The 15,695-nt window shown below is 46.6% G+C and overlaps 3 protein-coding genes across 10 annotated transcripts in view; 2 read left to right on the top strand and 1 right to left on the bottom strand.

The window, feature by feature from the left end:
* The window catches only part of Tssk4 (testis specific serine kinase 4), a 2,542-nt gene extending 1,234 nt beyond the window's left edge, over window positions 1–1,308 (bottom strand). Inside the window, exons 1-3 of the mRNA XM_033765307.1 lie at window positions 1,025–1,308; window positions 467–681; window positions 3–106 (exon numbers count right to left, since the gene is read on the bottom strand). Of these exons, the coding sequence (XP_033621198.1) occupies window positions 3–106; window positions 467–681; window positions 1,025–1,249 (544 nt within the window). The 5' untranslated portion in view covers window positions 1,250–1,308. The remainder of the gene's footprint in view (window positions 1–2; window positions 107–466; window positions 682–1,024) is intronic.
* Window positions 1,309–8,087: 6,779 nt separating this feature from the next.
* Tm9sf1 (transmembrane 9 superfamily member 1) lies at window positions 8,088–14,606 on the top strand. 6 transcript variants are annotated; one of them, XM_010637703.3, is made up of 6 exons: window positions 8,088–8,293; window positions 8,911–9,272; window positions 9,997–10,618; window positions 11,438–11,623; window positions 13,172–13,445; window positions 14,023–14,606. In XM_010637703.3, the coding sequence occupies exons 2-6, from the start codon at window positions 8,928–8,930 to the stop codon at window positions 14,414–14,416; spliced, it is 1,821 nt and encodes a 606-aa protein (XP_010636005.1). In that variant the 5' UTR covers window positions 8,088–8,293; window positions 8,911–8,927; the 3' UTR covers window positions 14,417–14,606. The 6 variants fall into 6 exon arrangements, with proteins under 6 accessions (XP_010636005.1, XP_010636004.1, XP_010636006.1 ...); XM_010637702.3 differs by having other exon boundaries at window positions 8,896–9,272; window positions 14,023–14,605; XM_010637704.3 differs by lacking the exon at window positions 8,088–8,293 and adding an exon at window positions 8,300–8,507.
* A 345-nt stretch (window positions 14,607–14,951) lies between these two features.
* Ipo4 (importin 4) overlaps window positions 14,952–15,695 on the top strand; it is an 8,849-nt gene continuing 8,105 nt past the window's right edge. For 2 of the 3 annotated variants that reach the window (XM_010637709.3, XM_010637707.3), the window contains exons 1-3: window positions 14,952–15,094; window positions 15,174–15,260; window positions 15,572–15,651. In XM_010637709.3, the coding sequence (XP_010636011.1) occupies window positions 15,026–15,094; window positions 15,174–15,260; window positions 15,572–15,651 (236 nt within the window). In that variant the 5' untranslated portion in view covers window positions 14,952–15,025. Of the gene's footprint in view, window positions 15,095–15,173; window positions 15,261–15,422; window positions 15,461–15,571; window positions 15,652–15,695 lie in introns of all 3 variants that reach the window. The other variant, XM_010637708.3, reaches the window with a different exon arrangement.

Below are 15,695 nucleotides of genomic sequence, written 5' to 3'. Positions count from 1 at the left end.
GCTTTTATGACCAGACTGGTTAGGAGGCACCATCTTGGCAAAGCCAAAGTCTGAAATCTTCACATTGTCCTGGTTGTCCAGTAACAGGTTTTCCAACTTTAAGTCCCTGTCAGTAACAGAAAAGTTGATCAGGTTAAGGAGAATGCTTACTGTGAGACCAGGAGGTGAAGGAGAAGCTAGAGTACGGAAAACGACAAGGAGAGAGGTCCCATTATGATAGCAGAAGTAAAGGAGCCATTCAGTTATGAGCAGAGAGAGGAGTGGTGAGCATGAAACTGGAGGATCAGTCGAAGTTTTTTGCATACAGTGTGTTTTTACATGTGTCCTTGATCAGATGATTCATTTAGAGTGAATAAGCCTCCATATTGAGTAGGAAGAGCAATAGAAAAAAGGGCAGAAAACAGACAGTGTGTATAAAACCCCCTCGAGAGCCCAAGGGTCCCAGTTCTGGTGGTCACAGCCTCACCGGTGCACGATGCCCTTGCTGTGCAGGTAGGCGATGCCCAGGGTCATCTGGGAGAACCACTTGCCAGCAAGGGGCTCAGAGCAGGCCCCGTAGCGCTGGATCCATTCAAGGACGTCACCACCCTGAGCCAGCTCCAAAATGACGTACACTCGAGATGTGGTCTCAATGGCCTGATAGAAGCTGATGAGGTACTTGTGCCGCAAGACTTTCATTACCTGACCCCAGAAGAGGCAGCCATCACACCTGGGAAAGGAGAACCCTGGCTGTACTCCTATCCTCCACTCTCCTCCCACTGCTACTTTCTTACAACTCTGCAACAGAATCAGCCCCTCCACTTCCAAGGGCAGGAGGCCTGTGGGCAAATGGTTTAGAAGTTTTTGCAGCTGGAGGTGAACGTGGGAAACGGTGAAAATATCCTAAGGAAGCTTCCTATCTGTCTAGTGGGATGTTTGGTCTGGTTTGAGGTACTGACTCCATCCAGGCCTAGCCATACCCATTCTGGGAAACCTCAAGTAGCTTAGTGCCGCCGTCCAGTTCCCCTCCATCCTCACTACTGACCTGTAACTCACGGGGTAGGAACTTGTTAAGGTAGTCGTCAGAGGCTTTCTTCTTGGAGATGATCTTGATAGCCACCGTGACCTTCTGCTTTGTGTGGTAAGCCTCATACACGGTCCCGTAGGAGCCAGTGCCAATGACCTTGCCCACCTTGTAATTGTACTCCTCCAGGACAGAGCGATACGATGTGGTGTTTGGTACTGCCTCCGTGCTGTCTCCCTTCCCCATAGTGTCAGGCTTGCTCCTTAGAAGCCTGTGTCCTGAGAGGACAATGCCTTGAGCCACAGAGACCTCCACTAAGAACTTGAAGGGTCAAATAAGAGAAGCAGCTCTTTTTGTCTCCACGGGCTGTTGTTACTTCTTCCCCTTGGATATGGAACTCCTGAGTTCTCAAATTCTACACACATCACAATCCCTTCCCATCAATGGTCACATTTGAAAACGAAGTGGTTTGGAATATATTCATTCCCAAAGAATGTTCTGCATGCCGGGCATGGTGGTGCACGTGTAATCCCAGCACTCGGGAGGCTGAGGCAGGAGGATCGCTGTGAGTTCAAGACCAGCCTGGGCTACATAGTGAGTTCCAGGTCAGTCTCAACTACATAGTGAGACCCTGTCTCAAAAAACAAACAACCAAACAAAAAAGAATGTTATGCAATCTGCTGAGATGCCATTGTGAATCTTCCCTCTTTATTAATGTTGACTAAGCACTTATAGTAGGCTGAGTACTAAGATATAGTAAACAGTAAGGTTCAGGCACCTGATTCTAGACTTTATGAACCAGCATAAAAAGAGTGTAGTATAGCTTGTATCCCTGTTCCCTCCAAAACCTCATATACTCATAGGTGGGGCTTTTCAGAGATGGGTGGATCTATGTTGTGGTATTGGGACTAAGTAAATATGGTAGTGGTTCTGGGTGTAGATAATGAGGTCCACCCTGGGTGTGTGTGGTACCACCCAAAAACATATCACCTGGATTGGATAAAAGAAATAGTGAGGCTTGCTGCTTCCTGCTTGGTCCGCCTAGGACTGTCTCTTCTGCCATGCCATTCTGCCTTGGAATCAGTTAACTATGGACTGAAACTCTACAGTGAGTTAAAATAAACCTTTTCTCGCTTAACTTGTGGGTGTCAGATATTTTGTCTCAGCAATGAAAAAGTAAGAAAGACTGTGTATTACAGAAAATGCAAGGGCTGGGGATTTAGCTCAGCGGTTCAGTGGCCTGCCTTGCAAGCGCAAGGACCCGAGTTCAATTCCCAGTACCAAAAAAAATTAATTAAATTTTAAAAATAAAAAAAGAAAATGCAAGGTATTACAAGCATACTCGTGGGCGATTTAGCTCAGTGGTGCCACCGCCGGCCTCACAAGCACAAGGAGTTTGATCCCTGGTACCAAAAAAAAGAGGATACTCTAAGAATTTAACTTTGAAATGTATTCTGGCTTTCCATGTCCCTGAATTTTTTAGTTTTCCTCAGGCCTCTAGTTACAATGGAGTTATATCTTTCTCTATATCCTCCTTTTAATTTATTTATTTAAGTACCTTGGGATTGAACCAAGTCCTTGCCCAGGCTAGGAAAGCACTGTACCACCAAGCTATATCCCCACCTCCTCCTCCTATATTTTAATCATATTCCAAGGCTGTTAGCAGTGACCCGACTCTTACTTCTTTCCTTAAGGATTTCATCCACTCACTACAGTTATGCCCACTGCTCATAATCCCATCTCTACTGTAGATATACCTCTGGAGTTCCAGATGCAGTGTGCTCATGCTTACATTACATGGGTGTATCTTTCCCAGCCACCTCAAACTCACCACAGCCATAATTGAACTTCTCAGTTTTGCTCGTAGCTTTACCCCTTTTAGAACTTCTACTCCAGCTGTGTTTTTGAGACAAAGGTTCTCACTATGTAATTCAGGCTGGGCTCGAACTAATGGTGATCCTCCTGCCTGTTTCCTGAGTAGCTGCACTACAGGTATGTGTCACCATGCCCAGCTAGCTGTCCTTTTAGACACCCAAATATCATCTTAGATTCTTACCCCTGCTTTGGTCCCTACAGCCAATCTATCACCAAATCCTGTCTCTTGACCATCTAATAGTCTCAGGTACTCAGGGCTCTCCAAGCCTGTCTAACTGATTTCCCTTAGAACCTTCTTTTTCCCTCAGTCTTCTCACCTTGAAGTCCCAGACATAAAACTAATCTTATTCTCATTGGAAACAACTCACTGTCTTCCCATTCTCCTCAGGACCAAGTCACATTCTTTCACATCTGGCTTTAAGATGACCCTGACTATCCCTCTGACTTTATCATTTAACCACATATAATGCGTCATCTAAACAATTGCTTTTTCCTCTTTGTTCTGGCAAACTCCTGCTGCTCCTTGAGAATTTAGCTTTGGAGCTGTTTTAAAGAAGCCTTTATTTACTGCTCGAACCCAAGTGAGGGGTACTCCCACAATCCTGATACTTTCTCTGTCACAGTACCTAACAATGTCCATGATTGGTTTTCTTGGTCGCACTCCTACAAGCCTATGCAGGGAAGTCAGTAATGAGAAGAGTGAGTTGAAGTCAGAGGTTTGAAAAGAATGGGTTGTAGAGAATGGAAAGGAGCTGGAGTGGAAAATGATCAGAATCACTGGGCAGCATGGAGAGGCCAAGTAAGTTGGAAAAGAAAGCACAACTTACAGAAACAGTGTTGAGATTTTCACAGCATCTTCAGTATAGGTGCTTAAATACTCATGGATGACCTAACCCAAGATTAAAATTTTCATGGCAATGCCATGAAACAATGGAAGAGGAAAGAACATGTAAGCATATAGCTGAAAGGATAAAACATGGAATCCAAACTGCACAGGTAAGTTCAAGCAATGTGAAATGGAAGAATAAATTTGATGGAAGAGAAAGGTAGGAGGTTATGGTCACAGAGGGTTCTTTGGACTTAAGATGCTGCAGTGATGCTAGGCATGATGGTACATATCTGTAATCCTAGCACTCGGGGTTACAGCAAAAGTGCAGGACCAGCCTGGGCTATACAATGAGGTTGTTTCTAAAAACAGAACAAAAACTCTAAGAACAGATTATTCCACAGGCTAGTAATCTAATTCCCACTTGACAGTCTGACCCTGCTGGCAGAAAAGTTTTAAAGTTCTTTTGGAAGTCAGCTCTACATTTTATCTTCTTCTTTTCTCTTCCTCCCCAGCTCTTCCTCCTCCTTTCTTTCTTTCTTTTTTTTAAGAAGAGTTGATATTTTATTTTTCAAACTTTTTTCTTGGTACCATGGATCAAACTCAGTACCTTATGCTTGCCAGCAGGTGCGGCACCACTGAGCTACATCCCTGGGCCCCTCTCCTCTTTGTTTTTTGAGATGGGGCCTCACTTTGTACTTCAGGCTGGCATTGAACTCACTAAGCAGTCCACTTTTCCAATGTAAATAAGATGAGCAGTTGTGCAGCATGGAGACCAGCCAGTTCTGCCAATCTCTTGCTCTCAAAAACCTGCCCTAATATGTAAGGTAAACTGGTGACAGCTCTAGTCTCTCATTATGTATTGGGGCAAACCGGTACATTCATGGAATAATAATAACAATAATAATAATTATTATTTTTAGTATTATTATTATTTTGGTACCAGGGATTGAACTTGGGTCCTTGCAGTTGCAAGGCAGGTGGCAGAACCACTGAGCTAAATCCTCAGCACGGAATTATGTATTTTAAATTGTCTAGTATATAGAAAACATTGTTAGATCCTGAAGATATGAAGATAAATTATAGGCACCTTGTGAAGAGTTATCAATTAACAAAGGATAAAGACACTTAAATAAAATTACAGTAGTAATATTAAGTATCAAAGCAAAACTAGAAGATGTTAGAGAAGTTTTCATTTGCAGTGTTCAAAAAAAGTTCCAGGCAGGGGGCCAGGGATTTAGCTTAGTGGTTCTGCTTCCTGCCTCGCAAGTGCAAGGACCCAAATTCAAACCCCCATACAGAAAAAAAGTTCCAGGCAGTTATACAGGCAGTGGTAGATCTGGTAATCTAAGCAGGAAGAATAATATGAGGCTTGCAGGTTTAAGAGAACATGACTTCCAAGATTTCAATTGCAATGTAGCATAGGATTCCAGAGAAGACCAGGTGTATTGGTTCACACCTGTGATCCAGCATTTGGGAGCCTGAACAGCATTGCTGCAAGTGCAAGCTTGCACTACACAGTGAGTTTAAATCCAACCTGAATTATATAGCGGGATCCTGTTTCAAAAGACAAAAGTCAAAAACAAAACAAAAAAAAAAAAAAAAAAAAAAAAAAAAGGGGGAAAAAAAAAAAAAAAAAAAAAAAAAAACAGTCGGGCATGGGGCATGCCTGTAATCCCAGCACTCAGGAGGCTAAGGTAGGAGGCCAGCTTGAACTACATAAAAAAGATTCTAGAAAGGGAATATATCTGGAGACATAATTAGGATCTAGATCTGACAAGTCTTATATGTAAGGTTTATTTTACTTTTTCCATATACTCAGATTTTGTTGTGCATCAAAATAGACCTTGTTAAAATTGTGTGTGTGTGTGTCTTGTTAAAAAAATATGTATATGTGTGTGTGTGCACCAATACACTTGGTCCTCTCTGGAATCCTATGCTATATTCCAATTGAAATCTTGGAAGTCACGTTCTCTTAAGACTGCAGCCTCATATTATACACACACACACACACACACACACACACACACACACAGGTAGATGTTTAGCATCCTTTCCCCTTGAGATTGTGGCTTTATTTATTTATTTGGTGTACTGAGGATCAAACTCAGGACCTTGTGCTTACGGGGCAGGCAGCAGAATCACTGAGGTACATTCTCGGCCCATGTGATTTTATTTTTTGTTTTTGTTTTTTTGGAGACAGGGTCTTGCTACTGTATGTAGTTGATTGAGGCTGTCCTTTTTTGTACTGCAGTTCAGACTGGCCTCAAACTTCATGGCAATCCTCTTGCCTCAGTCTCTTGAGTGCTGGGATTACAGATATGCGCCACTATGCCCAGCAAGATTGTGATTTTAAAATATCCTTGCAATAGCAGTGTGAAAAATGATCCAAGTGGACAGTGACCAAGTGTCCAGCAAGATGTCTGCCATAGCAATCAAGGTAAGGGGATGGGTCTTTTGCCAAGGAAATGTCAGAGGGCAAATATTGGAGGACAGGAAATAACGGAGGGAGCTTGTTGATACCAGTATTTGAAAGTGAGGTGTTAAGTCATGGTTTCTCCCTTTTGAAACTAGGAAGTTGTCAGTTAAGTACTTTGGGAAACAATGTTACTTTTCTAATTATAAAAAAAAATCATTGACTGTTGGGCCTACTGTAGTGGCTCATACTGTAGTATTCAGGAGGCTGGGGCAAGAGGATGGTTTGAGCTGGAGTTCCAGACCAGACTTAGCAACACAGCCTCATCACCTCAGGAAAAAAAGGCAAAGAAAAAAGAGGGGCAAGAATGAAAGAAAAGGAAAGGGAGAAAAAAATCATTGTGTCGAAAACTCAACCCTTACTTCTTGGAAGCTTACCTGTCTATGGAGAGAATGAATAACTGAAAAAGGCCATAATCATAGAAGTAGGTAAATGAAGTATTTTCAAGCCAGACTCATCTGTGATTTTCCGCAAATCTTTTCTCTGGGAGAACCTCAAATCTGCTTCCTTACGTGTTGCTTGCAGGAACTGGAAGTCACTGTTGGGAGGACTGATTTCCAGAGAGAGCTTCCTTGAAGTTTAAAATAACTTGAGAGCTATCATGACGTCCCATGGTAGCCCAAACTGCGTTTCTCGAATGCAGTGTGTACTTTTTTTTTTTTCCCCCCTGTTTTTTTGAGACAGGGTCTCACCACGTAGTTGAGACTAACCTGGAACTCACTATGTAGCCCAGGCTGGTCTCGAACTCACAGCGATAATCCTGCCTCAGCCTCCCAAGTGCTGGGATTACAGGTGTGTGCCACCATGTCCGGCTTGTACTTTTATGTTTTGCTTTTTATCTTTTTCTCTTGTTCTGCCCAGGTTCGCGCTGCAGTGCTGGTTTTTCCCGTACCCCTTAACCCCTCACTTTGCAAAAAAACTTGTGACAACGTTAAAAAAAAATCAGACAAGAGTGAACTTTTTCAAAATAATCTGCAATACAAAATTAGTATAGAACACCAAGCACATCCGCTGAAATACATACGAACAGAAGCACAGGGGGAAAAGGGGAAAGGATAGTAAGATTCTTCACCTCCAATTAACAATAACTGTCAAGCCAACCAACTTGCAAAGTGAAAGGTCAGAAACTATCTCTTCTTGCCTCTGTACCTAACCCTTTACCACCTGTTTATTGCTCCGCTCTTAATGTTCCTTGAAAAGCCACGTAAGCCTCCGGTGGAGCTTCGGGAAGAGTCCCTCCCCACCACCCTCCCGGTTCTAGGGATTGAACCCACGTTCTCGCGCTAGGCACATGCCGTAGCAACAAACTATATCCCTACCCCTTTTTATTTCGTGACAAGGCCTCGCCAAATTGCCCAGAAGGACATCTGACCTATTCTCCTGCCTCAGCCTCCCGCGAAGCTGGGATTACAGGCGTGGACTACCACTCCGGGTAAAGAAAGACTTTTTTGTTTCTGTATTTGTTCTTTCCATGAGAGTCTAACAGTGACAGGTGGGAGGATTAACGTGAGATTGAGGCCATAAAACCCTTCACAAGAACGACTCGTAAAGCCTCACCCCTCTCCCGCATAGGAGCACGATCGACCTTTCAGGGTTCGCCTCAGCAGCCGGCAGCAAGCTCTATTGGTTCAGCGACACTCGCTTCGGAGCGTCCGCTGGGCGCGCGGGCGGCCGCCAAAGCTGATACTCGCCGGGCAAGAGCTAACGTGAGATTGAGGCCATAAAACCCTTCACAAGAACGACTCGTAAAGCCTCACCCCTCTCCCGCATAGGAGCACGATCGACCTTTCAGGGTTCGCCTCAGCAGCCGGCAGCAAGCTCTATTGGTTCAGCGACACTCGCTTCGGAGCGTCCGCTGGGCGCGCGGGCGGCCGCCAAAGCTGATACTCGCCGGGCAAGAGCGCCAGGATGTCTTCCGACGGACTAGAGTGCGGCCAGGTGGCGACACTTATCCAGAAAGGACGTCTCTAGCCTCGCAGCCAGACCTCAAGCGAGCCTCTCTGTACAAAGCTGCCCGCTAAGCCTCAGAGCGGCCAACACGTCAAAGGCTCCCAAAGTTCCAAGAAAAAAAGCTTCCGCCGGGTTGAGGTCCTCGCCCGTCAGAGCGGAAGTGGTAAGACCGACGTGTCCCGGGCTGCTTTCCCAATCGCCAGGAGGCCCTCCAGCGGGGGACGGGCAAGCCGAGCTTCGTGGGGCTCCTGGAGCTTGGCTGGGCCTCTGGCTATAGGAAGGTTATTGGAAAGTATTGGACTGAAAGGAGGGCGATATCCAGCATGGTGTGGCCATAGCCACCGCAGTCAGGCGCAGCTACGGACAGCCCGGCGGAGGTCGGTCCTCAGGGCCTCTCCAATTTCGCCGCGCCGCGCGGGTCTTGGGGAGACCCCGGCAGGAGCCCAAGGGCAGCCACGGGGCCGCAGAGGCTACCGGCGCCACCTTGGCCAGCCCTTCCCTCGGGGTGAGGACCCCGGAGCTGTGGCGGGAAGGGGCAGAAGCCGCTAGGCCCGGCGGCGTTGCCATGGAAACAAGCGCGCTCAGTTGAGGCCTGGGGTGGGCGGGCTGCGGGAAGAGTAAGCCTAGGTTCGGGAGGACTACAGAACAGAGGCGAAACCGGGCCTCTGGGAGGTTGAAAGACGTGGCAGGAATGGGGGATGGGAGGCCAGTGGAAGTGTACTGACCTGGGAGTCATGAGTTGATTCCCAGTTTCTGTAACTGCAGGATTCCCCTAAACAGGTTCTTCTGCCTCAAGGATGACAGTCCTAAGGCACCCTCGAAGTTGGAGCTGCCAGTGGTTGCCAGTCGTGATACTTCTGCTGGGCATAGACCATGGGCCAGGGGTGCAAGGTGTGACACACTACAAGGCCGGTGACCCTGTCATTCTATATGTCAACAAAGTGGGACCTTATCATAACCCTCAGGAAACTTACCACTACTATCAGCTTCCAGTGTGTTGTCCTGAGAAGATTCGTCACAAAAGCCTTAGCCTGGGTGAAGTCTTGGATGGGGACCGAATGGCCGAGTCTTTGTACAAGATCCGCTTTCGGGAGAACGTGGAGAAGAAAGTTCTGTGCCACATGCAGCTCAGTTCTGCACAGGTTAGCCTCTCCATGTTGACTGTAACTTAGCCCTTCTTCCCAGGGACTAAGAGTGCCTTATGTTTATGCTTCAAGGTACCTTTGTCATCTGACTTCATTTCAAATACAACCCCATGTGGCAGACAAGGCAAATGATATTATCCTAATTCACTTGATTAAGAAACATGTTTGCTCAGAAGTGACTTTTTAAAGAATACATAATGAATTGCCCAAGCTGATTATCATTGGAGCTCAGGGTTCCTTGCTCCAAGCTTCTCTTTTGGCAATAGGTCCCAGGTATCACTCCTGCATAGTTCTCTTTCCTTCTATAGCTATCTCTTAGCATTATCTCAGTTGTCTCTACCTAACCTGCCTTGTCTTCATTTTTTTCTTTAATAAATCCTAGCACTTGGTCTATTCCAGTCTTTCTTACACTTGCCTCTCCTTTTTCTACTGTCAAAGTCATACTTGCTCTTTTATGGGAAATCCTAGTATACTAGGGTCTAACCCAGTGCTAAACAAAGGAGTTTTATACCCCCAAAGGACATTTGGCACGTTTGATTTTTGCACCTCAGGGATACTACTGGCATGTAGTGGGTAGAAGCCAGGATGCTACATCCTACAGTGCATAGACAGTCAGTGCCCCTGTACAACAGAATTGCCCAGCCCAAAATATGACTAATGCTGTGGTTGGGATACCCTACCCTAAGGGCATGTATGACTGACTCCTGACTTGCTCTTACAGGTGGAGCAGCTTCGCCAGGCAATTGAGGAACTGTATTACTTTGAATTTGTGGTAGACGACTTGCCAATCCGTGGTTTTGTGGGTTACATGGAGGAGAGTGGCTTCCTGCCACACAGCCACAAGATAGGACTCTGGACTCATTTGGACTTCCATCTAGAGTTCCATGGAGATCGAATTATATTTGCCAATGTTTCAGTACGGGACGTCAAGCCCCACAGCTTGGACGGGTTACGATCTGATGAGTTCCTAGGCCTTACCCACACTTACAGTGTGCGCTGGTCTGAGACTTCAGTAGAACGTCGGAGTGACAGGCGGCGTGGTGATGATGGTGGTTTCTTTCCCCGAACATTGGAAATCCACTGGTTGTCCATTATCAACTCCATGGTGCTTGTGTTTTTACTGGTTGGTTTTGTGGCTGTCATTCTAATGCGTGTGCTTCGGAATGACCTGGCTCGGTACAACCTGGATGAGGAAACTAGCTCTGGAGGCTCTGGTGATGACTTTGACCAGGGTGACAATGGCTGGAAAATTATCCATACAGATGTCTTCCGCTTCCCTCCATACCGTGGTCTGCTCTGTGCTGTGCTTGGCGTGGGTTCCCAATTCCTGGCCCTTGGCACCGGTGAGGTGATAAGAATTAATTGGGGATTTCTTTCAAGGGGTAGGTAGCTTGTTAGGAAAGGCCTGTGCTGTCAGGTTTGGTGATACATGCCTGTAGTCCCAGTCCTCAATCCCTGAAGAGAGGATCACATGTTTGAGCCTGGCCTGGGCAATTTAGTGACTTAGACCCTATTAAAAAAAAAAAAAATTGTTTTTTATTTATTTTTTTGGTACCTGCGAGGCAGGCACCAGAACCACTGAGCTAAATCCCCAGCCCTTTATTTTTAAAGGGTTGGGAAAGCCAGGTAGGTGGCACACACCTGTAATCTCAGCACTTAGGAAGCTGAGTAGGATTACCAGGAGTTCAGGGCCAACCTGGGCTACAAATTGAGTTCAAGGCCAGTTTGAACAAATGGTGTGACTCTGTCTCAAAAAACTAAAATAAAAAATAAAGGACTGAGGATACAGCATAGGCGAAGGCCCTAGTTTCCTGCCCCAGTACTACCAAAGAAAAAAGAAAAACAAGAAAAGATAAGGTCTGTGGATCTCCTATCCAAGGTGAAAGGTAGACCTAGGGGTTAGAGTGGCTTTAGTGAGGATGTGTGTCATCTTTTTCTTTTTGGTACCGGGAACCCAATTTGGGTCCTTGTGCTTGCAAGACAAGTGGCAGCACCACTGAGCTAAATCCCCAGTTTTCTTTTGTGGATTTTCTGGACAACAGATTTGGGCTAGGTTGTTTTGCTGGACACCCTGGGTCTGGGAGAAGGGAGGGCTGAGTCTTTTGAAATTGCAAGGAGAGGAACAGATGAGACCTAACGGGCTTTCTACTACCACCTTGTAGGCATCATTGTCATGGCACTGCTGGGCATGTTCAATGTGCACCGCCATGGAGCCATTAATTCAGCAGCCATCTTGTTGTATGCTCTGACTTGCTGCGTCTCTGGCTACGTGTCCAGCCACTTCTACCGGCAGATTGGAGGCGAGCGTTGGGTGTGGAACATCATTCTCACAACCAGTCTGTTCTCTGGTGAGGACTTCCCCTTCCCCATGAGTCTGCCTGGATTTAAGAACTAAGAACGCATACCAGGTGTGGTGGTGCTCGCCTATAATCCCAGCATTTGGAAGGCTGAGGCAGGAGGATCACTCAGAGTTTAAGGCTAGCCTGGGCTACATAGGAAGTTCAAGGCCAGCCTAGATTACACAGAAAGACTCTGTCTCAAAAAAAGAAAAAAAAACAAAAACAAAAACTAGAACTACATCATGGAAACTGGAATAGAATTAGTATGAGGCTTTAAGGGAAGGAATTTAGGCCAAACAAAGAGAATTAAGGAAGGGAGAAAAAGGATGGAAGGAAAGAAAAATTTCTTTTGAATAATCAAAAATCTTTAAGTTCTTAAAACATTGGGCCGGGACTTAGATCAGTGGTTCTGGCACCTGTCTCACAAGCGCAAGGACCCGCATTTGATCCCTGGAACCGCCCCCCAAAAAAGTTCTTAAAACATTTTAGGCAGTGTAGTAAGCACCTGACATATTTTCATCTCATTAAATCCTCACAATAACTATGAAGTAGATGGTAACATTCTGTTGTACATATAAGAAAACTGAACTTCAGCCTAGCTAAATAACTTGCCCAAGCTTATACTTCTAAAAAGTGGTGAACCATATTTCAGATCCAGGCAATCTGAATCTAAGACTGAATTCTCACCTATTATACTTAAATAACACTTTGAATTTATTATTTTGGGGGTGGATACTGGGGATCAAACGCAGGTCCTTGCCCTTTCAAGGCAGGCAGCAGAGCGCACCACTGAGCTAAATCCCTAGCCCTTGAATTTATTTTTTATACTCTCTGTTTTCTTTTGAAGATAGGCACACCTGTAATCCTAACATTCTGGAGGCTGAGACAGGAGTGTTGCCATGTGAGTTAGAAGCCAGCCCAGCTACACAGTGAGTTAAAGGCCAGCATGAACTACATAGCAAGACCTCCGTCTTACAAAACAAAGAAGAGAAAGCAAAATAAGAAAACACACACAGGGCTGGGGATTTAGCTCAGTGGTTCCACTGCCTGCTTTGCAAGCACAAGGACCTGAGTTCAATTCCCAGTACCAAAAAAACAAAACAAAACACACATACACACAAGGTTTGAAAAAAGGCAGTAGTAATCTGTATTCTGAATCCTACTTGTTCCTAATTTTAAGTGTTAGATTTATGTCCCATCATATATTTGAAGCAGGGCTTTCTGAAAACGGCATTATCCAAAGGAATGTCTTTACTAGGAATCACCAGTACCGCAGAAAGACAGGCCACTGGAGGATTTGTGTCACTGCCAGATCATGATGTAGCAACAATTGCCTTGACACTGGGTCAGGAACAGGGTACTGACAAGGAACAAAGAACAGTGGGATATCATAGGGTAGAGGTGAAAGCAGTGGCTTTTATGGACATCCAGAAGGACAGGTGGCTGTTACAGTGTGGCAGGCTGGTTTACCCCCTGCTTTAGGTCCAGTCTGAGTAAGTGCCACTGGGATGTAGCCCCTAGTGCTGATCCTCCCCCCTCTGGGGGCCATCCCTGCAGTGCCTTTCTTCCTGACGTGGAGTGTGGTCAACTCGGTACATTGGGCTAATGGTTCAACGCAGGCTCTGCCGGCCACCACCATCCTGCTGCTTCTGACAGTTTGGCTGCTAGTAGGATTTCCTCTCACTGTCATTGGAGGCATCTTTGGGAAGAACAACGCTAACTCTTTTGATGCACCTTGTCGCACCAAGAACATCGCCCGAGAGATCCCACCCCAGCCTTGGTACAAATCTGCTGTCATCCACATGACTGTTGGAGGCTTCCTGCCTTTCAGGTATCCTCTCTTTATTTCATAGCCATCACACTCAGGTTCTTGACTTCAGTTCACCTATTATCATAAGCCAGTGATAATCCCTGGTTTGGCAGTACCGTTAAATGATGTCTACTATCCCCTGGTATACTGAGCTTCAGTCAGTTCAGATATGGCAGTATCCATCTTGTAAAGCTTTCCTTCTTGATGAATAAGTAATCAAATGGGCTTTAAGCCGCACATAATTCCTATAAGCAGTAAACAGAAACTAGGTCCTGGTTTATTTTTGTATTCAAAGGCATCCTGTGGGACTTAAAGCCCATTTGATTACTTACTCAATATGCTGACTACCTCTTTGTGTCAGGCATATAATGTGGAAAAGAAAATGAATAAGATCCTTATTTTTGATCTCTCAGAGAAGATGTTTATGAAATGAGAACAACTTGTCATAAATAAGAATATCCATGTAACTGGGAAATGTGGGACAGGGAATGAAGTCACTTTCCACAGTGACCAACAACACGGGAGGGTGTAGGGTGGATATCGGCTCATGGTGTGTACAGTGCACAGCCCTTTAATCCTGTGTATCATCTCTTTACAGTGCCATCTCTGTGGAGCTGTACTACATCTTTGCCACAGTCTGGGGTCGAGAACAGTACACTTTGTACGGCATCCTCTTCTTTGTCTTCGCCATCCTGCTAAGTGTGGGGGCTTGCATCTCCATTGCACTCACCTACTTCCAGTTGTCTGGAGAGGATTACCGATGGTGGTGGCGATCTGTGCTGAGTGTCGGCTCCACCGGCCTCTTCATCTTCTTCTACTCAGTTTTCTACTATGCTAGGCGCTCCAACATGTCAGGGGCAGTACAGACAGTAGAGTTCTTTGGCTACTCCTTACTCACCGGTTATGTCTTCTTCCTCATGCTGGGCACCATTTCCTTTTTTTCTTCCCTAAAGTTCATCCGTTATATCTATGTTAACCTCAAGATGGACTGAGTTCTGAGTGGTAGAACTGTTGCTCTTCTCTCCCTCTCTTAATGCCCCCACTGACTTCTCTTGACAGCTTCTCTTCTGACTGGGTGACTGAATTGTGTGCTGATATTGTCCCCTTTGCCCTGTGGGCCTCCCTTCCCCACAGAGGGCCTGGAAAGTATGAATCTCTATTAGATAAGGAGTATATATTTGAACTTTTTAAGTTGCCTTTAGTTTTTGTCCTGATTTACTTTTTACAATTATCAAAATAAAATTTATTAAGAAAAAAGGATCTTGTAGTTGGAGGTTTTGGTCTGCTATAGAAACTCGAAGCCTGCTATTAGGAGCATGATCCTTTGGAAAGCTGGATCCACCTCTGAAGGTACTAAACTCGAGTTATTCGACGGAACCTGGGAACTATCAGCGGGAGGAGCCCACGTTGCTAGAGTCCCGTTTCCACCTCCTAGTTGGCGCTAACGGAAGGCGCAGAGCCAGGGCTCATTGTAGGAAGTGATTTGAATCACCAAGGCGACAGGGGCGTGGAGTATTGCCCCTTCCGCCGGAAGTGGGCTCAGCGCCTCCACGTGCCGTCCCTCCCCCCTCCCGGCTGGTAGCTGCGGCTCAGCCGCTGCCATGGAGCTCGCCGGCCTGGAGGCGATCCTAGGAGAACTGCTGTTGCCCGACACCGTGCGCATCCGTCAGGTACGGGGCAGGCGGGCATTCGCCAGGGGGAATGGGAGGCTGCGGGAAAGGCCCGACTCCGACCCCCTGTGTCCCCCAGGCCACTGAACAGCTACGGATCGCCCTTCGTGACCCCGCCGCCTTACCAGGGCTCTGCAACCTGCTGGCCTCCGCTGGCAACCCTCAGGTGAGACTCCTGCCCTCCCCGCTGAGCTTCCCACAGTACCCAGCTCCCGCCCTCTGCAATTCATTCAGCATCTTCTGCCCCGACTGTCTCATGCCTGTCTGTGCATCCTAGATCCGGCAGTTCGCAGCCGGATCGCCCTTCGTGACCCCGCCGCCTTACCAGGGCTCTGCAACCTGCTGGCCTCCGCTGGCAACCCTCAGGTGAGACTCCTGCCCTCCCCGCTGAGCTTCCCACAGTACCCAGCTCCCGCCCTCTGCAATTCATTCAGCATCTTCTGCCCCGACTGTCTCATGCCTGTCTGTGCATCCTAGATCCGGCAGTTCGCAGCCGCGCTGACCCGTAGACTAGTGAGCTCTCGCTGGCGACGCCTGCCATTGGAACAGCGGGAGAGGTGGGCGGGGCCAGGGGCGGGCCCGGGGGGGGGGGGGGGGGGGG

This window comes from Fukomys damarensis, unplaced genomic scaffold, assembly GCF_012274545.1.
Source record: "Fukomys damarensis isolate Sample0158 unplaced genomic scaffold, DMR_v1.0_HiC HiC_scaffold_17, whole genome shotgun sequence".
Lineage (NCBI taxonomy): Eukaryota > Metazoa > Chordata > Mammalia > Rodentia > Bathyergidae > Fukomys > Fukomys damarensis.
The sequence above is the reverse complement of the archived record's forward strand: the minus strand, read 5'-3'. Positions and strand labels throughout refer to the sequence as shown.